The 20,750-nt window shown below is 42.4% G+C and overlaps 1 protein-coding gene across 4 annotated transcripts in view; it reads left to right on the forward strand.

Moving 5' to 3' along the window:
• The window catches only part of epha4l (eph receptor A4, like), a 65,584-nt gene that overhangs the window by 39,570 nt on the left and 5,264 nt on the right, over positions 1-20,750 (forward strand). The window contains exons 6-16 of one of the 4 annotated variants that reach the window (XM_081614239.1): positions 5,067-5,191; positions 5,281-5,440; positions 7,313-7,424; positions 10,147-10,205; positions 10,689-10,802; positions 11,232-11,441; positions 15,708-15,769; positions 17,163-17,372; positions 17,477-17,626; positions 17,920-18,116; positions 20,023-20,181. In XM_081614239.1, coding sequence (XP_081470365.1) covers positions 5,067-5,191; positions 5,281-5,440; positions 7,313-7,424; positions 10,147-10,205; positions 10,689-10,802; positions 11,232-11,441; positions 15,708-15,769; positions 17,163-17,372; positions 17,477-17,626; positions 17,920-18,116; positions 20,023-20,181 — 1,558 coding nt within the window. The remainder of the gene's footprint in view (positions 1-5,066; positions 5,192-5,280; positions 5,441-7,312; positions 7,425-10,146; positions 10,206-10,688; positions 10,803-11,231; positions 11,442-15,707; positions 15,770-17,162; positions 17,373-17,476; positions 17,627-17,919; positions 18,117-20,022; positions 20,182-20,750) is intronic. The other 3 variants (XM_081614240.1, XM_081614241.1, XM_081614242.1) reach the window with 3 other exon arrangements.

Below are 20,750 nucleotides of genomic sequence, written 5' to 3' on the forward strand. Positions count from 1 at the left end.
ATTCTCACTAATATTTAGTTCAACATCTCTTAAAAAGATGCAGAGAAACCATACAGACACATTTTGTAGCTATTTAATAAGGTTCTGGCATTGATGTGGCTCGCAATTTCAGCTATTGCTTTATCAGAAAGAGTGCAGCACAACCCAAGTTGCTAGTTTACTGAGAGGGAGTCTACTTTTGGTCACAGTCCATAAATGCTCAATAAAATAAATGTCACGGACATTAATGAAGCTGTTTCCCTGCTGTATTTATTCCACAGCCAGTTTGCGTTTAAACTGTGGGGTAAATTTCATGTTTGAATACTCAACTGTGTCCAGGTCTAAGCATTCTAGCTGATGAATTGATCTGAAGTTGAAAACTGAAGATGTCTTCATTATTCCATCCATTTTGTGGAAATCGCCAGTATCACTGGCAGAAAAAACCCCTACAACCTGACATTGCCACTACCATTCCTGACAGGTGGTAGAGTGTCCCCAGATTTGGACGCCTCACCTCGACTAATCCAAAGATACTTCTTGTCGCTGGGGTCAGAAAGTTCAGTCTTTGTCTCCTGTGATCATGAAACCTTATTGTGGAAAGGATTTACCTCGTCAATATGAGCAGCTGCAAACTTACGGAGAGCATAAAGGTGCTGATTTTGGATCTGGATGCAGCTATTCAGTCCATGCTGATGCTAAAACAGCTTCGCTGTTGACGATGATGATTGCCTTCTTACAATTTCCAGTTTATGACTTTCTTGCCTTAGTAGTTCTTTAGCTGATCCAGAACTTCCTGCTATCTAAGATTAACATTTTGGGTCAGATGAGACTTAGACACAAATGAGTGTTTCAGGAGAACCATGATTTCAGGCAGATGTTGGAAGACTTGCATTAAGCTTCCCCAAGTCTTCTCAAAGCCCCAACCTTAACCCTGTTAAATATTTGTAGAGTGTTTGAAAAGTTGGGGTTGTGCCAGAAGAACAGTCTGTTTCAATGAACCCCACCAATTGTGCTAAGCAGCCTGGACAAATATCCAGTTAGATTTAGGCCAGAAGCATTTCTACAAAAATTTTGTGGAAGTATGTTTGTAGGAATCACTATTTAAGTAGGCGCATCATTTTGACCCTGTCTGAATTTTAGAAAATTTTAAATATGTTAAAACTTGTGCAACCAATTCTAATTTAGAACATTGCTAAGGTTGTATAATCTATTTCAAGGCCAAAACTAATGTGACATTTATATCCGTTTTGACCATAATTGTGTCTGTGTAGATGTTTGTACAAGACTTCACAATAATTCCAATCTGACTTTATATCTCTTTCCTCTTCTGACATCTATCTGTCTAATTCATCTCAACATGCTATAAAACTGAACCTTGATAGATTATTTTGTTTGCATCTGATCTGCAAAGTCAGATGAGGAGCCTGGAAGGGAAACCACTCAGGAAATCACTCATCTTTATCTTCACATTGGTCAGGGGAAAAATAAAAAGTGCAACAAGAGCAGCGGAACATGATTACGTCGCCATATCTGTCATCTTTGGAGGAAAGATTGATGCTGGGATGATCTTTGGGGAATTAAGCCCCCCGACCTCTCAGGTGTTTCCTTTCTGATTCAGTGGATTCTCGGTCAGCCCCATGAGGGCCTTTAAATTGCCTCTCGCTGCTGGGTAAGATTGATTGGGAGGGATACAAATGGCCGCCATCTAATTGTTTAACAGAGACGCCACACATTAGGCCAACAGGATGACACAACCTCGGGTTAATCCTTTTACCAAGTGATGTCTGCAATTCCATCCCTCTCCATCTCCATCAAGACGCCCACCCACCCCAAACCGTCTGCCCGACCCCTTCCCTCCTCCTGCTGCTGCTTCTTCAGCTCAATGAAACCCAATCCATGGCTGGTGCTTGAATTCCAGGCCCGTTTGAACTCAATCCCTGACTAAAAGCAGGGGGTTTGTTAGGCTTAGCTTGAAGGTTCTCCTCCCTGGAGTCCCCAGTCAAAGTGATGAGAATGTATATAGTGTCATAGATAATCCAATCATAATCGGTGGATCGGGGTCCCCTCATTAATCATCCCACTGTAATTTCTTAAAAGGCAGATGGTCTGGAATGAGTAAGGTTACAGTAATCGCAGAGGGGCAGAGGTCGAAGATTCCCTCCGTTTGGACCCTGAAGAACAGATGTCCGACATGAGGTTACCTGAGGGTTTGTGGACATGTTTTTGTTTTAGCTGCTGTGGAAAAATAAATTAGCTTTCCTCGAAAGTGCTGGAGACGTTTTCTTCTTTTTCTCACTGCAGATCATCTGTCATTCCTTCTTGTCTGATTCCAACTGAGTCCTTAAGAGTTCCTCTCGCTTTCAACACTATCTCTCCCACAGCCCTAAATTCCCCTTTGTAACAATGAGAGTGTGCATAACCCAATTTTGGCCCTGTCACACTTCCTGAAGATAAAGGTGTGATTTGTGTGCCGGTGATGCGCTGAGGGGAGGGAACAAGTGTAGGCCATAATCTGTGCTTTAACCTTCACGTGTTAAAGGCATCTATGCGCAGACAGCGCTGCTGTTTGAAATATGGCCTCATTATCAGCTGCAGCAGAAAGAGCTTAAGATAAGATCACACACTGGAGCTTTAATGAAAACCAATTGATTTTCTCTGTTTAAAGTCAAGAAAAAAACATGAAGGTGTTGAGCTCATTTAACTTCATTCAATCTCTTCGTAGCTATGCCGGTTTTCTCAGGGTGACCTGGCAATCTGCAATGAATGAAGTTAGGAAAAGTGTCTGAGGCGGTTTCATTGAATCACACCATTAGATCAGAAATACACTCCACCTTTGGCAATTCATGTGTTGCACATACAATTTTGAGTGAAAGTCAAGTTCAGGGAGGCATTAAAACAATTGCATCATTGTCTGGCCCTGAACTTTGACTTTCTCAGCAGGAGAAATATAATAAGATCGAAAAGTGTTGTGCAAAGTAGACTTAAAGGGATAGAAATACTTTTTTGAGTGTGTTTCTGTCAATTTATTGTGAGTAATAAATTCCTTGTCTGTATTAAGTAGATGTCCCTGTGAGATTGTTGAAAAGTTAGGAAATCCTCTGCTGATTTTAGAGATTTAAAACTCAAGTGAAAATGTTTATATCCATAGAAAACTGTTGTCAAGGCTGTTGCAGTTTTATCAGTCAAAAACCAACCATGCTAACGTGGTAAAGTTAATTTGACGGACGCTAACGGCTGTATCAATCAGCCTGTTCATCTGTGACTGATCAATCTACTCTAAATCTGCCATCTACTCTAAACAGTGGAGCAAATTGATTTCTCGTGAGGCTGTCATTTGTGCGCCGGTGTCAATGATAGAACATTCCTGTGTTTCTGTTCTCATTCTGTAGCCAGGGGAGATTTTCTCATGAGCTCTCAAACAGGGGATACAATTTACGTCCTACGCTGATGTGTGCAAATGCAAACACCGCTAAGCAGAAATAGCAATAAACTTAACTACAATTTCTTGCAAAAGCTGTAATGGCCACTATAGAATATTTTCACGTTGACTTGTTTTAAATTGCTGATTGTACAAATCTCTCTGATTATTGTTGTGCTGGGATAATTCCAAAGCAACATAAAGAGACTTAGAGTCTTTTCAGACTTAGAGTGGCCTGACAAGTAGCAGCTTATGAGGTAGCTCGACACAGCTGGCTGCCTCAGCCAACATTACCTTTTTTGTAGGAACATTGACTCTCGTTTGTCAAGAAAACACTAACATACTAAGCGCATTTTCACATATGAGGTGTTTAGTTTATTTAAAATAAACTTTGGTTCACATATCCTCTTATTTCAGTTTGTTTATGTACTAGGGGGCAGACCAAAATAGCCGTACTGAGACCGTTTGCAGCAGGTGTTCTTGGTGCGGTTCCAAGCAGACTCTAGAGCCCTTTGCTTATGTTTGATTCGGCACAGCTACCAGGTGTACACGGCCAGGAAAACCCAAATGCTTTTCCAAAACCAACTATGTGTTGTATTGTGCGGTAAAGTAAACAAACTAATAAACAAAGCATTTTTTTGTAAGGAATACAAATCCATTAGGTTTACTTGTCAAACCATTTTTTGATTAAATATTGAGAAAACCTGTCAGGTTAATTGGCCTCTCCAAATTGCCCCTAGGTGTGAGTGTGTGTGTGCATGGTTGTGTGTCCTGTGTGTCTCTGTGTTGCCCTGCGACAGACTGGCGACCTGTCCAGGGTGTACCCCGCCTCTCGCCCGAAACGTTGGCTGGAGATGGGCACCAGCACCCCTCCCGACCCCACTGAGGGAAAAAGGGTGCAAGAAAATGGATGGATGGATGGATTGAGAAAACCAAATTAATGACATGATGAGGTTCCTTGTGTTTTCTATGAATTCAGAGCACAACATGTTTCCTGCCATCCCAGACACATCTCATCTGTAAACAGGTTGCATATTCTATGTTTATATATATATATATATATATATATATATATATATATATATATATATATATATATATATATTTTTTTTTTTTTTTTACATATTGGCTTTCTTTTCTCTGTGAAAAGAAACCCAACTATTTAAAAGTTAACAACCTCATCAACTGACTAGAACAAAATTAAAACTACACGTGGCAAACGCACAAAACGTTTGTGTTTTAGTGTAAAAGTTTAATAATAGAGATGTATCTCTCAAAAATGTACATTTTCATATGAGATGTTTTAAATTGCTAAAATCATCCAGCTAAAATCTGGCTAACTGTTAGCATGCTAAACACCGATTTAAAGTTGCTTTTGAGCCGTAATAAATGGAGCATTGACCAACATACTTGATGTGGCACTTGATGTGGCACTTGACAAAATGCAATACCTGTTACGGGTTTTCACAATATTTGACTGTGTGATGTTTTTATATTTTCATGACGTAAAGCACTTTGAATTGCATTGTTGCTGAAGTGTGCTATACAAATAAACTTGATTGACTGATACATTTTCTACTACTTTTTCTCCAAAAATGCTCTCATAATAACTTTGCCAAACTAGTCAAAAGTAGTAAACTATACTTCTTTTTACTCTTTCTTTAATCAGCCCCTTCTCCAGTAACGTCCATCCAGGCAAAGGACATCACCAGACACACCATCTCACTGGCCTGGCAGCCACCAGAGAGGTCCAACGGTGTCATCCTGGAGTATGAGGTCAAGTATTACGAGAAGGTAAGTGGTGCTTATGAGATCAAAGGTCACAGATCGAAGTTTCAAAAAAGCAACTTTTGAGTAACTGATTGTCTTTTTGTCATCCTCAGGACCAGAACGAAAGAAGCTATCGCATCATAAAAACATCGTCCAGAAACACGGACATCAAGGGCCTCACCCCCCTCACCTCTTATGTGTTCCATGTGCGTGCTCGGACTGCCGCCGGATACGGTGAATTTAGCGGACCCTTTGAGTTCATGACTAACTCCGGTGAGTCTCATAACAGCGCAGCCTCTCCTCAACTTGTCTTGATGACATCACTGTCACAGAGCAGAACAGGACGCCATGCCAGAGTTGCCACATCATTTTATGAACAATCTCACATTGATAGCATCTTTTATGAGGTTTTCTCCTCATCATATCAGAGTGATTAATCACAACCTGTTGTCTATAAAACATAAATTATGCTGCTCCCCAGAACCTGACTGGCAACTTATGTCTCAGCATCTGAGCCAGCCACGGAACAGGCTGAAGGTTTTAAGATAGCAGGACCTAGTAACCTTATCGCCAGCTACAGTTCAGAACTTGGCATCAGCTTCTCAGATTGCACTGACCTGGCTGCTGTATCACCCGTTACAGAGTCCCTCAGTACAGCCACATAACTGGTTAGTCACAGAAAGTTATTTTGAATTTTTGAGATTCCGGTTTCTGTAGATGTTTTAACGGAAAGCATCAGATGTTGATGCTCTGAATATAACTTCAGCTCTTTATCATTTTGTGTCTATTTACACAATGTTCTCTCGGTCTAGGTGCCATGAAGCCATTACAGAAAATTCATTGTTATTGAAAACACAGTCTACATTCTGCTGTAGATTTTCTACTGGGCTAACTTGCACCGAGGTTAAACTCTGCAATACTTTTGTAAACAGAGGAGTTTGTGGGGCTCCTGGAGGATTTCCCTCTTTGTCAGTTCTTACCCAAATTTAATTCCCACATGTTGCCATATTGTCTCTTACACGTCACTTAAACAGCCAACTTCATACTGATGTTTAGGCAGGGCAAATCTATGTCTTGTACCAAGTCATTTTTTTATTGATGTAGATAAAAGATCATGAAAAAATACTCACATATGTCACTTAATATAATTTTTTGTTTGCAGATTGTATATTACATTATATAGTGTTTTATTGTTGCTTTGAAACGGCATAGTCAAGTTAACTCTCATGAACTAAGACAGATTATGCTCCTTAAACAAAGCCAAAGACAGATTTCTGCTGGTGAATGCTGCACTTTCTGGAGTCACAGAAATACATTTCCTGACAGAGAGCTACGAGCAGATTATAGATCATAATTTTAAAGCATCAGTTGTCAAAGTACTTTGGGAGGTGAAAAAACTGCAAATGTATGGAAAGGTGGAGGGATGAATAACCCGCATCTTTTTGTTGTTCCCATACATCGAGGCGAGTGTTTATTGACATTTATTAAATACATAATAAATATGTAATAGGGCTTTTTTTTTTAAGTTGATTGATTTTTAAGACTAAAAAACTGATGATTTCATTATGCTATAAATCGGCACTTAAAGTGTTTACATTTGCTTGCACTTCTCTGTACGACTATAAAATCAGTTTGACTTTGCTGCTGTTTTACCAAAGTGAGCCTTTTATATCAGTAACTCTGCGTACTCAATCCAACCAAATAACTGTCTATTATTTCCTAACATTCACCGTCACCTTGTAAAATTCATTGCATGTACATTAAATTAAAGTGACAGAGGTGCACTAAAAGACCCAGGTGTCCTCTTTGTGATGCAGAGGCACAGCGGCGCATGATAATGACACGGTCAAGCACACATCCTAATGGGTCATCATTGTCTCCCAATGAAGCATGCGGAGCGGCCAATTTTGCGGGGAGGACTGTAAAATGGAGGCAGGGGGAACAAACACTGTGCTGCATAGGGGAGGATGTAGGAGATCAGTTACTTTGACAAACACACAATGCACAGCAGCCCTTTGATGCATGGCAGCTCGGTCAAGCATAATGATGTTGACTTTTCTCTTTGTCTCCCTCTAACATTCCTCACTTTCTACTTCTCTTTTCTTTCCCTTCTTTTCCACTCCCTTCAAATCCTTTTCGCCGCAGTCCCAGCTCCCATTATAGGCGACGGGGCAAACTCCACCGTGCTGCTGGTGTCTGTGGTGGGCAGCGTGGTCCTTCTGATTATCCTCATCAGCGCTTTCGTCATCAGCCGAAGGTGAGCGTCATCCCCTTCTTCCCCTCCGCTATCCCTCCTGCTTTCTGTCTCCTCCTCATTCCCTGCAGCTGAGGGATGTCTTCCTCGGGGGTCAGAAAAAGCAGCTGTCAGGAAAGTCATTCACAAATATGCGCACATCCGCACCGCCAGGCAGCTTGTACAACTGGCTCACGGCACATGAGTGATGACTTGCCACACCGGAGACGTGATTGACAGCTCCGACAGCTGAAGAGATGCAATCAGCGACCCCTCACTCCCTGTCTCCTGCATCCACCCCCCCACTCCTCTCCTTCCTTGTTGTTCCCCCCCCCACCCCTTCCTCTATCTCCCTTCTAGCTGTGGTAATCACGGCTGCTGGTTATTTTCCCCTGCTGCGGTTTTCTGTCCGCCAGGGAAGAAAAAAAATAAGAACGAGACAGAGACATATAGAAGTGAGAAAGAAAAAGGAAGAGCAACAGGAGGGACAATGAGATAAGCAGGCAATGAAAAGTAGGAGCTAGAATACAGAGAGAGTTAGATGGAGAGGCATCAGGTGGATTTGCAGTGACCCAATCTCAGAGTGTTAACCAGGCAGCAGGACAAAGCGCCGTCACACAGATGGGATTACATGCAGATGGGCTGTCTCACCTCAGGGTGTTAACCACACTCCCAACGAGCGTGTGTTTGTGTATTGAAGGTGTAAATGTGTGTATTCGTATGCAGGAAGAAAAAAAAAGTTTTGCATGCCTGACTACAGAGAGGAAATATAAGTGTCACGTGTGTTGATTCCTGCCTTTGTGTGCCTTAATATGGACACTAGATCATTGCTTGCATGAGTGTGTTAGTGTTGAGAATGATGATGAGTGAAAGGGGCAGTTGGTTGTGTGTGTGTGTGTCCTCTTTTTTTCCATGCAATTGCCTCTCTCTCTCTCTCTCTCTCTCTCTCTCCAGCCAAGCAGGTGGTTCTCTCGGCCCTTTTTTATATGCATGCGATGGCCGCTGTCATTGTGCTGCTGCGGCCAGCCTGTGATTGTAGGGAGGGACTGCAATCACGTTGCCGTTTACCATCATTGCACAACCATTGCTCGGGGACAATGTCTCACACATGTGGTCATTTCCACCACTGACCTGTGCATCAATATGAACACAGATGTCAGGCGTCCGGAGGGATTTTTAGAGCATTTTCTTTTTTGTCGTCCCTTTTTCAAGTCCATCAAGCTGTTCCATTTTTAATGTTCTTCCAGATCAGTTCCAGCTGAATATCACTATTAATCCTGTAAAAAACAAAAAGTACACATTGTAATAATGATGCTCTGCCTGGTAACCCGATCAGGACAACTGACTGGTTGCTAAAAATCCAACTTTCACTTATTGGTAAATGCAAGAAGGTAACCTCAGTGCTGTTTAGTGAGGTACTGAATACAGAAGACTGAAAGATTGGTGTTTTCTTTATCAGTGGTGTTCAAACGTACCGTCATAGGAAGCCAAAAGATTTAAGCTAGGTTTATAGTTGACACATTGAACAGGGCACAAGGGGAGCCTGCCAAATGGGCCGTCCCCTCCGCTGGCCTCGCTTGCTGTTGTGGCACCGGGTCGGGCACCTCTGAACTTAAAAGCACGACTATAACTCAGCCTTTAAAAGCCATATCTGGACTACATTCAGACTGCAAGAGAGTCAGACTTTGACAGATAACAGGACAGCTAAGCAGAGCATAGCAAATAGCTCTGTTTTTTCTTTTCAAACTTTGAACCTCTGTTATTTATGGAACATACAGGACTGGAAAAGTCTGTAGCCTTTTGGAATCTGAATGTTTTGGCAAAGATCTAAGTTATTCAGGGAGCATCACAAAATGCTCCCTTCTTTGCTCTTAACATAAACACACTGGAAAAGCTAAAAACAAAAATCTATTTAAATGCTAGTTTTATACCGACATACATTATTACTTAGGTCAAAGATTTACAAAAACGCTGATCGAAAATCTGTTACATATTCTAATTGTTATATCTCTAACAATAAAATGTTTATGTTACCAATGTGCATTTACTTTGTCACTTCTGTGATTTTCAAGTTGTCAATACATATTTTAACCACTGCATAAATCAATTTGATCTAAGAAAAAAAACAAAACAAAAGATAATATTGACTTTCTTTGCAAATAAAAAAAAAACCTACATGGTTTATATTAAATCATAAAGAGATTCAGGTAAGACTTAAACCTGCAGTCATATTCAGCTTTTTGAAAATAACCTTTAAACAGATGTTAAATATAGTCTTATTATTTTATATATAGTTATATAGTCTATATAGTTTTAGTAATATTATAATTTATTGTTTTGATTTGCCAGAAAATCATCAGAAATAGCAGAAACAAAGGCTTCAAAACATCAGTCTTTATATAATTTACTTATACACAGTAAAAATGCTGTGGTTTACAGTATTTAGGCAAAGGTTTAAAACAAATAATCTTTCGTTTCCAATAATCAAACTAAGGCCAAAATTAGGCCTTAATTTCTTTTTATTGGAAAATAAAATAAATAAAATTAGATTTACCTCATGCTCACTTGAGTGTTTATGTGCTGTAGCAAACTTCAGGAATACTGTCAGGCGTTCTACCTTGTTTGTAGTTTCTTCCAGGCTAACTGAGACACGTTGACTGCTAGTCTGACTGTAACTCTGAATATGAGATATATTGCGACATATTTTGAAAATGACTGATTGTCCTGTTTTCTTTTTTGTCCCCAGAAGGAGTAAATACAGCAAGGCCAAGCAGGACTCTGACGAAGAGAAGCACTTACACCAAGGTAACTCATAGTTCGCTGTCCACCTACGCGCTCTGTAATTGAAAACCATTAGTGCTGTCAGGTGTGCTCATGTGCATGCACTCTAAACCGCAAACGAGTCCCATAAAATGGGGAGAAAAACAAACTATTTGGAAGTTAATGTACTTGCTTGCTAACATGTTTCAAACACCTCATTATCAAGTCATCAGCGTTGTTATTTGCGTGCCAGAAGAATTCCAAGTTAATGAGCTCCATCTTCATCAGAGTCCACCACTATGACATGAAAAGCAATAGAGTCACAGTGTGAAGTGAGGTATGGAGGGAAGTGAGGAGGAGGAGGAGGAGGAGAAGGAGGAGGAGAGGATCCAGAGAGGAAGGCAGTGTAGCCTGCAGCGTGATGGAAATAAAGAACAGATGGAGGGCGGAGAGCAGAGTTGCCTAAATGAATGAACCTCACCCTTTCTATGTTTTTGCTCCTTTCCCTTCCATCCTTTCTTTTCTCAGGAGTCAGGATATACGTTGACCCCTTTACCTATGAGGACCCGAATCAAGCCGTCCGCGAGTTTGCCAAAGAGATTGACGCTTCCTGTATCAAGATCGAGAAAGTTATCGGTATCGGTAAGGGAGAAAAAGCTTTGTTTGGACTCTTTAAATGCTTTCAGACTTCACTTTATTTTTAGAGCAACATTAAAACAATGCCAGAAGACATTTGTTATACCTTAAGAGAAGTCACGAGGCAGAAAAAAAAAATCAACACAAGCTTAATATTCTGTCTGCGCTATTCCTGTGGCCAGAGAAAAGTCATCCAATGACAAAATAATAAAGCGAAAGAATCAATATCCATTTCCTCTTCTGTTTCTGCTCCAATGGATAAGAGAAGGAGGAGGCCAAAAGGGGATTAAAAAGACCCTGATCAATGTTAAAAGTGGAACCCTTCAAACCTGCAGACACGCACACACATACACATAGACACAAACATGTTTTGATTTGATTTATGGTATCTGAATCAGAACGTTCATTTATCATTGCGCCACATCTTGAATGCAGCCTGTGTGTTCTCAGGAGAATTTGGTGAAGTCTGCAGCGGTCGCTTGAAAATGCCTGGCAAGAGGGAGATTTGCGTGGCCATAAAGACGCTGAAAGCCGGCTACACCGACAAGCAGAGGAGAGACTTCCTGTCGGAGGCTAGCATCATGGGCCAGTTTGACCACCCCAACATCATTCACCTGGAGGGTGTGGTCACCAAATGTACGTTCAGTATGTGGCTGTTTCCTTCTTCTAGCATTAAAATAGGACTCAGATGGGTGGGAGGGATTGTAATGAAACTCAGCTCCCACACTCGCAACATTTACACACACACACAGTTACTGTTATATCATTATTGGAGGCACAGAAAGGTCATTCATTTCTGCTGTCTCCAGTAAAATAATCTAACAATAACTCATAATAAATTACATATTTCAGGGAAGGTGATCATGGGGACTAACCAGTCTCTGGCACCAGCTATGGTGTACATTTCTGTGCTGATATTTGACAGCATGTACAATAATTGAGTTTATGCAGTGCCTTTCAAAAGTCGTAGTAGCCTTTTAAATTCATGGAAATACATGGAAAATGCTAAGTATGGCAGGAAACCAACACTACACCTCATTTTGAAAACTGGGTCCTCAACATGACACTTGATGCTGGCAGCATCATGGATTTCTTTAGTAGGGACACAGAAGCTAGTCAGAAGTGATGCTAAGATGGATGGAGCAAAGTACAGGACAATCCTGGCAGAAAACCAGTTAGTACAACAAGCACCTAGAGATATACTGGGATTGTTTAGATCTGATTTGGTTTAGATCATGTCTAAATTCAACTAAGAATCTGTGACAACTCTTGAAAATGTCCCCAAATGTTTTCTGTCCAATCTTTCTAAGATTGAGCTACTTAGTACAAAAGACAAAAAGCCTGCAAACTGTTGGCATAGGGGGTTAAACACAATTCATTTCTTCAAACCATGCATCATTTTTCTTGCTGTTTTGTACTGATTAATGTTGGTTTATCAAATGAAGGCCCACTAAAATGCATTGTTTGTGGTTTAACATGATAAATGTCAGGGGAAAAAATACCGAGGTGTGAACACTTTCGGAAGACACAATATATGTGTGCTGTATGGTAGAGGTAGGTTTTGTCCAGATGGATTGGGTCCTGCTTTGGAGCGGGGGAGGCAGTGTTAGAGCTAGCTGGGCATTAGGATGGGGGTGTGTTGGGGGGCTAATGGGTCCAGGAACAGGCCCTTCAGCTCAGCTCCAGACTCATTAATCATGGTGTCAGCTGTAAATGTGTTTGGGGTTAGGGAGTGATACCCTATCCCTTCTCTATCTGCTTCTGCATGGTCACAGAACACCGGCCAAATTTCTCTCCCTCTGCCCTTGGCACTCTCCTCCTCTCTCTACTTCCCCATCAACCCCCCGTTTCACACCTTTCACACCTTCGCTTCATGGTATTTGTGAAGCTATAGGTGAGTGCGTGTGCAAGCATGTAGGGAAGTCTTTTTGGCGGTTACCATAGCTGATGGCCGACCTGGCGTAGATGGATGGAGTGTCTGAATGCATTGCGACACAACAGCCCAGCCATATCTTAGCTAGATAACGCTGTCTCTACCCCTGTCATACTCGTTCGCCTTCACACACGCACGGCAATGGTGACATGCACGAACACAAGCACACTCTTTGTCCTGCTGGAGCTGAAAGTGCACAGTGGCACAGGCAGAATTGCTTATCACCTATCACACCGCTCACCACGCAGAATGACCTCTCAGACTCAGACAAAGGGAGAAAGACAAAGTAAAGGGGGATAAGAGGGAGGAAGGAGAAGAAGCTGCAGAGAAAGAAAGGTGCCAAGAAAGGCGCAAACAGTTGCAGAGAGGGATAGGCAGAGAAGTAGTTAGGAGCTGAGAAAAGAGAGAATGCAGGAGTGGACAGTGGTGGGACTACTGAACCGGCTGAGAGATGAAGAAGAAGCAGATGGTTTGCATGGCAGTGACAAAGGCCGACACGAACGCCAAGGCAAAGAGAACATCTGATAACTCCCACTCTCTCCACCCATACTTTTGAGAGCTTGATACAAGGTTTGGGCAAATGAGTCCTTCACACTTGAGAGTGTCAGTGGAATCTATTAAAAATCCATTATTTGAATTGCATTCCACTCTCCATTACAATCAAGTTAAAAGGAATTCTCAATTTGGCCTCAGTTTGCTGGCATGTCCAACTGAGCCAATTAAGGCTTATTAATAATGGAGGAACTCCAAATAGGCACTAAACTCCATAAATGTGCAAAGATCTGTCACTGAAGACTGCTGGCTGCAGTCCACCATCCTGAAGCATGTGTATACTTAGTGTTTCTATCATGTCAGTGTGTAATTAAAATCTAGCCTCCATTAGAGCTTGAAATCAGATGTGATACGTTTCAAGGCTGATTTACATAAAGTTGGAGAATGCTAATTTCCAACCGATCTGCTCTTAAAAGCAGATTGTGGCGAGGTGCAGTCGTTAGAGAGCCAGCAACTCCCCCAGCGTTGCACCCCCTGTTGCGTTTTCCCCAAACTCCACGGTTTTGTTGGCAGGTGATAATCGGCCCTCTGATGCAGCCCCTCGCCCAGAGTTCATTGCCAAAGGCGGCAGGGCGTATTCAGTAAACACGGAATTAACATGCAAATGGGCTGGAGGGAAGAGGGCGGGGCTGGGAAGGCGAGAGTTTAAGGTCGCAGGTCAGACGCTCCTCAGAGTTTATTGCGCAGCTGTCAATCACCGGCAGCCCCAGGCCAGGGGCTTGCAACAAAGAGAACAAAGATGGCCGACAAAGAGGGCCCCCACTTCTCCTCCAACTTTAGTTCCACTTCCTCTTTTTGGGCATCACTGGAGTCCCCCATAATTAAGAGAGTGCCAATCATGCAGCGTGTAAGGGGCTGACTGACGGCCTCTTGGTGTAGCTGGAAGCCTGCTTTGGGGCCGAAGAACTTCACCTTGAAGACCCTCGCTTCCAGTTGCTCAGTTGGCTTTCTGCTCCTTTTCTCGTTCTGTTGGGTCACAGAACTTGTCCAAGCAGCAAGATTTAGTCAGGGTTTTTCTTCAAATGAATAAGCTTTTCTTTTAGTGCATTGATATCTCCGAAACTTTTTTACATTTTGTCACTTTACAGCAACAAACCTCAATTATCTTAATGGGATTTTGTGCCCTAGATCAACACAAAAGGAGACTCTTAAGTTCTGTTTTTTTTTTTCTTAGAAACTGGCTTCCCTTTTGTCATTTTTCCATATTGGGAACATTTGTGAGTAGTTGTCATTTTAAATGAGTCTACTGCCGTAGTTATTGATCTCTGAAGGTCTTCCAAAGGTACAATTGGCCTTTGGCACACGTCTTTCTTATTAATAATACCATTGGAGCTCTGGATGCATGTTTAGTGCTTTTGCCCTGCTGTATGTTGAATCTTCACAGTCTTTCACATCTGAACAACATGATGCTGCCACCACAGTGTTCCAGCTGGGAGGTGGTGGACAGCGTTCAGGGGTAGGCATAAAGCATCATAGCAGTGTGCACCAGAGTTCATTAATTATCCTCAGCTCCTCACAGAACACTTGTATTTTTTTTTTTTACAGAGATTAAATCAATGTTTCCCAGTTATTGGTTTTATGAAGACAACTGCTTGCATTTGTTTTTATTTAGGGATTTTAGAGTAAAGGAGGCTGGAGGAAAATGGTAAATACGCTGGTGCGGGTCGAGTTGAAAATGGATGACTAAAAACAGAATACAAAGGGTGTGGAGTAGAAATTTGCAGCTTGCTGCCACTTTGCTGATGGACACAATCCCCTCCAAACACACACATACAATCATGTTTAGCTCCCGTCCCTCCCTCTCCGCCTCCCATCCTCCCTCATTTGTAGAGACCAACGTTAAGCAGGGACCCACCGGGAAACGTCCTCCTGTTCTGCCGTCTGCCTCAGCTCAGATAAAGAAGCAGCTCCCCGCCCCCTGCAGAAAAGAAAAGGTGAAAAGAGGAGTGGCAGAGTTCAAAGGGGAAAAGCGTCTGAGCGAAAAACGGGGAAGAAATAGGGGCGCTATCCAAGAGTGACAGATGCGTTGAAATTTGACAGAGAAGAGAGAGGGCAAGGGGGCAGCGAGTGACATAAGTATGGAGTCTGGGGGGATTCTGGGTGTTTGACTGCAGTCAGACTGCACAGTGTGTCCAATGTCACTTCATATTTGCATAAACACAAGATGGTGTGAGTTTTAATGTGTGTGTGTGTGGTGGGGTTTTGTTTTATTGGGGAGATTTTTGAATGTGCAGGGGAGACATGATGGTCGGGGAAAGCTAATTAAGTCACCATGGGACCTGACAGTCAAACATCCTCACACACTCACATGCATACACTCCCTCAACATCCCGCCTGCTGTGTGGAGCTGCGATGTGCATCGCTTGCCACCATAATCATCTGCCGTTGCTTCTCCCTTCTCTCTCTCTTTCTCTTTCTTTCTCCAGGTAAGCCGGTGATGATTATCACGGAGTACATGGAGAACGGATCGCTGGATGCATTCCTGAGGGTCAGTCATGCGTTTCTGTCCGCGCACACTTGTGCACGGGTGTCGGTGTGTGACACGACTGTAGCGATGCCATCTTATCTCTGTAATGTCATCCGCTGAAATAACAAGTGTTGGTTCACAAACACCGACCCTAATCCTTATCCGCTTTGATCAACTCATGCTTTTCCTGACAAGGAGGTTTCACCTCTGTTTTTCAGGTTCACTACACGCGAGGTGCTCACTGATCCTAGGCAATACACGGAACATGCTGGGAAAGTAGGCTGACATTTAAAAGAGGAAAATTCAAAGACTAGTGACTGCTGCAAATACCTTAACGCATTAGACATTTTAAACAAAAACACATAACATAATGTAAAAGTAGCTCCTTTTTCTGCAACATGTCGAGTATTGAAGTTGTAACATTGCCGTTTATGATTGTCATTTTTTGGTATTTTTTATTCCTTCATGGAATAATTCATTCAGAAACACAAGTGTACTAATATGGCAAAGTCAGGGAATAGCAAGACTTTGCAAAATTAGCACCCTTCAACTTCTCATCAAAACTTGAGATGCAAGAGTTGTATGGAGAAAACGGTGATGCTGTTGCTGTTTACTAAATGCTGTTTACTAAATGTACTTGTTGGGAATGTTTCCAGTTCCTAAAACATGTCAGTTAAGAATAGTTTGGAGAATCCATCCATCTTCTTACACCCTTGTCCCTCAGTGGGGTCGGGAGGGTTGCTGGTGCCTATTTCCAGCAGGCGTACCGGGCGAGAGGCGGGGTACACCCTGGACAGGTCGCCAGTCTGTCGCAGGGCAACACCTAGGGGCAATTTGGAGAGGCTAATTAACCTGACAGTCATGTTTTCGGACTGTCGGAGGAAACCGGAGTACCTGGAGAAAACCCACGCATGCACAGGGAGAACATGCAAACTCCATGCAGAAAGACCGGGGCCGGGAATCGCACCCAGAACCTTCTTGCTGCAAGGCAACAGCTCTACCAACTGCGCCATTGTGCAACCCTAGTTTGGAGAATGTGGCTTAAAATTTGATTTGAAACCAAATGCTGGAAATTTTCACACCACTTGTGCTGCACACTTTGGACAATGGACCAAACTCCTGAACGTCGTCATTATGTCGTCATGTCATGACAGTATATGGTCTCGTATCGTGCCATCACAAGAACCTACCCAGCAGGGTGTTCTGTATATGTATGAGATAAAGCAGAAAAAGATGATATATGTGAGTACAAAATGTTGCTGTTGTTACAAAGATGCAAATCAGGTTTACACAATTCTCAGATTTTCACATTTCAAAAACACAAGCCATCTCCAAATGGGGTTTTTATTTACTTTTCCTAGTGATTCAAAGTCCTGATATCTACAACAGTGGCAATTTCCTCTTTTTTTTGCAGAAGAATGATGGTCGCTTCACAGTCATCCAGCTGGTTGGCATCCTGCGCGGCATTGCGTCAGGCATGAAGTACCTGTCAGACATGAGCTACGTTCACCGCGACTTAGCCGCTCGCAACATCCTGGTGAACAGCAACCTGGTGTGCAAGGTGTCTGACTTTGGCATGTCACGAGTGCTGGAAGACGACCCGGAGGCTGCGTACACCACCAGGGTGAGCGTGCAAGCGTGTGTCTTTTGCATCTGTGTGCCCAACTGTGTATGCGCCGGTCACCTTATTTGTCAGCTTTAATTAATCAGCCCGGCATCCAATTACAGGGAGGCAAGATCCCTATTCGCTGGACGGCCCCAGAGGCCATCGCTTACAGGAAGTTCACCTCAGCCAGTGATGTGTGGAGTTACGGCATCGTCATGTGGGAGGTGATGTCATATGGCGAGCGACCGTACTGGGACATGAGTAATCAAGACGTAAGTCTGAGGATACATGATTGTGTCTAACAGCTCGTAAATAACAGACAGTCTGTATTAGTTTTATCATTCCACCTTACACATTAATTAAGATAAGAATGTGCAACACGCAGCATGACCTGGTTTCTGTGACATTTATATTCCACATATGATAACACAGAGTTGAATTTCACTTACACCAAGTGAAATTCAAGGAAACATAAGTACATTACAAGTAATTACATTTCCTTAAAAAAAAAAAAACTACCAGAATCCTGGGAATTAACGTCAGCATCCATCTACTGTTTTGCTAGGTGATCAAGGCTATTGATGAGGGCTACCGGCTGCCTCCACCCATGGACTGCCCTGTGGCTCTCCACCAGCTCATGCTGGACTGCTGGCAGCGAGAGAGAGCCGACCGGCCAAAGTTCGGACAGATCGTCAACATGCTGGATAAGCTGATCCGCAACCCCAACACCCTGAAGAGGACCGGGGGAGAGACCGCAGTCAGGTGATGGAGCGAGACTGCAGAAAATGTAATGCTGGGATGACGGTTTTTATAAGACTAGCTCTTTGGTCATGTTGATGCTAAAACAGATGCTAAGGTTGTGCATGCTTAAGTTCTAGCATTACAGACAAATTATCAAAAGAAAACCTGATTTAAAGCTACAGGTTGTTGATAAGATGGGAGTCGCATTTTTAATTTGCACTGACCCATGCGAGGGGCACAATAGGAACAAAGTGCTGTGGTTGAACTGGGACAAATTTGAGATTTGAGCTTGAGCTTTGTCACAAAGAAGACTGATGAAAAGCCTTTATATTCTGGACAGCACGTCAACCACACAATGGGGAAGCACGGTTGTTTGAGATTAAAATAAGTAATTAATTATTTACTTACCACTAAACTCACACAATGCACTCACAATATATTATGTAGTTAGTATCTGGCCACACATGCTCACATCTACGCTTTTTATTCACATCACCATTAAACATTATCCAGCAGCATTTTGCGGCTGTTTTCCGCACAGATACCCTCCCTAATGGATTTCTCTGCATACTGGCGTTAATGGCGCTGTACATTCAGGAATGCAGCCGCTCTAACAGAGGGGGGAGAATTACGATGTAACAGCGACTTAGAAACAACCAATACCCTGCAGCTCCGCCGCCATTACTCTCCGGCGGCTAAAAGCGTTAAGAATGACCTGTGTGTGTTTACAGACTCGGCGCGGAGCAGCAGGAGTCTGTTTGACTTTAACGAGTGTGTGAGCGCACGCGAGCGGGTTGCGCAGACTCACAGTCACCTAATGGGACGAGGGGAGAGCTAGGAGGGAGTCCTTGTGGAATAATTAGCGGGGCTGGATCCTATAAATGAGGCCTTTTGCAGTTACGGACCAAGAAGCGTGTGTGGGTTTAAAGGGATCTCCGCACTCATTCTGTTCCCACCTAATGAGTGGAGGTGACTTAAGGGGTCCAACGTTACCTTAGTTCACCTCAGCATAGTTTTTTTTTTTTTTTTATGGAAGAGAAGATCATAAAAAGGGTTACAGAATATGGAACTGTGAGAAAGTTACCAGAGCGGGATGACAGTGAATAAGTCATTGCCTCCGTTGGATTTTTTATGGTTGAGAGGACTGTTTCAACAGAAAGGAGAAAAGCAGCAAAAAAAACAGAAGGGGTGGGCGATTCGATGATGAATATGGGAAGGTGGCCGGGGACCCAGCTGTGCTGTAAAATGCACCTTCGTGAAGGGGTTATGTGTTTTGTGTAAAATAAGGATTAACTAACAGTGTCGGTCACTTCAGGGAAGAACTGTGTTGAACTTGGCCTGCGTTCCGGTAGCACCCACAAGGCAGGGACGCAAACCAGAGGCGACCCTGACAGATGTGCGCTTTCCCTCAAAGCAGAACAGCTAAAGAGAAATGTAGCGTGGTGATTTTCACAGCCTGTGGGTAGTTCTCCATCATCATACAGGATGTAATATTCATCACACAGCAGAATGAGAGATATTTTTTCATGTAGCGCTGATGTTTTACAGAGCTGTGGAGTATTTCCCCCTTACACACTTCTTCTCTCTTTAGTTTCTTGCACACTAAAATGTTTCAGATCAGCAACGCAATCTTAGTGTCAGACAAAAATAACCTGAGTAAATAAAAATTTTAGTTTTCAAATCGTCATTTTCTTTATTGTGGGAATAATAATTCATCTCTGAAATACGTGCATCTTTATATTTCAAGTCGAAGTTTCAAGTCAGCTTGCGGACTCCTTTGTAAGTTATAGTTTGGATTTATGACTTGGGCAGAAGATTCAACACAGATAATAAGAACAGAACTCGAGTGGAAGATGGTGGTATTTACTAAAATAAAAAAGGACAAAAATAAAAAATCTTTTTTTTTTCTGTCTTCCACCCACTTCAGGCCCAGCACCACCCTGCTGGAGCCAGGGAGCCCTGAGGCATCCTCCGCAGTGGGCACAGTGGAGGACTGGCTGCAGGCCATTGGCATGGAGAGATACAGTGACAACTTCACTGCAGCCGGCTACACCACTCCGGAAGCTGTGGTCCACATGACACAGGAGTGAGTACGAACGGGTGGTAACAGAGACAAAAAGGAAGGAAAAACTGGAAACAAAGATGTAAAATGTATTAATAATAATAACTTTTAAATTTCTATGACTTTAAATAGCTAGCAAAATCCTTAAACATATACTTTAGCAATGATCACACTTGTTGGTGAAAAAATAATCCACACCTCTAAGAAATGAAAGAACTTGATGTTCCTCATAATCCGCCTCATGTTTATACCTCTGTTTTTAATACATGAAGACATGACAAAAATGTCACGAGCTGAAGATGTTAAATTCTGCATCTTTATTTGCTTCCTACAGAGTGCTGATTGGTGACCATATAAAAAATGTCTTTTTGCTTTGTATTTAAAATATATTAGTGCTTTTTTTTATTAAATGAAGCATTGATAATTCCAACACAATTCTATATGGACACATTCTTGTCTTTTTCTTTTTTTCTACTGTTAGAAAACAGTAGAAAAAATCAAGCAAAACAGAACTAAGTTTTGCTTGCTCATAAGAAAAAAATACTTATACAACAGAAAAACTGTTCAGCCAATTCCCAGTGATGTAAAATTCA

The sequence above is a fragment of the Poecilia reticulata genome, chromosome 13, assembly GCF_904066995.2.
Source record: "Poecilia reticulata chromosome 13, P_reticulata-male-v2, whole genome shotgun sequence".
In the NCBI taxonomy this organism is placed as follows: domain Eukaryota; kingdom Metazoa; phylum Chordata; class Actinopteri; order Cyprinodontiformes; family Poeciliidae; genus Poecilia; species Poecilia reticulata.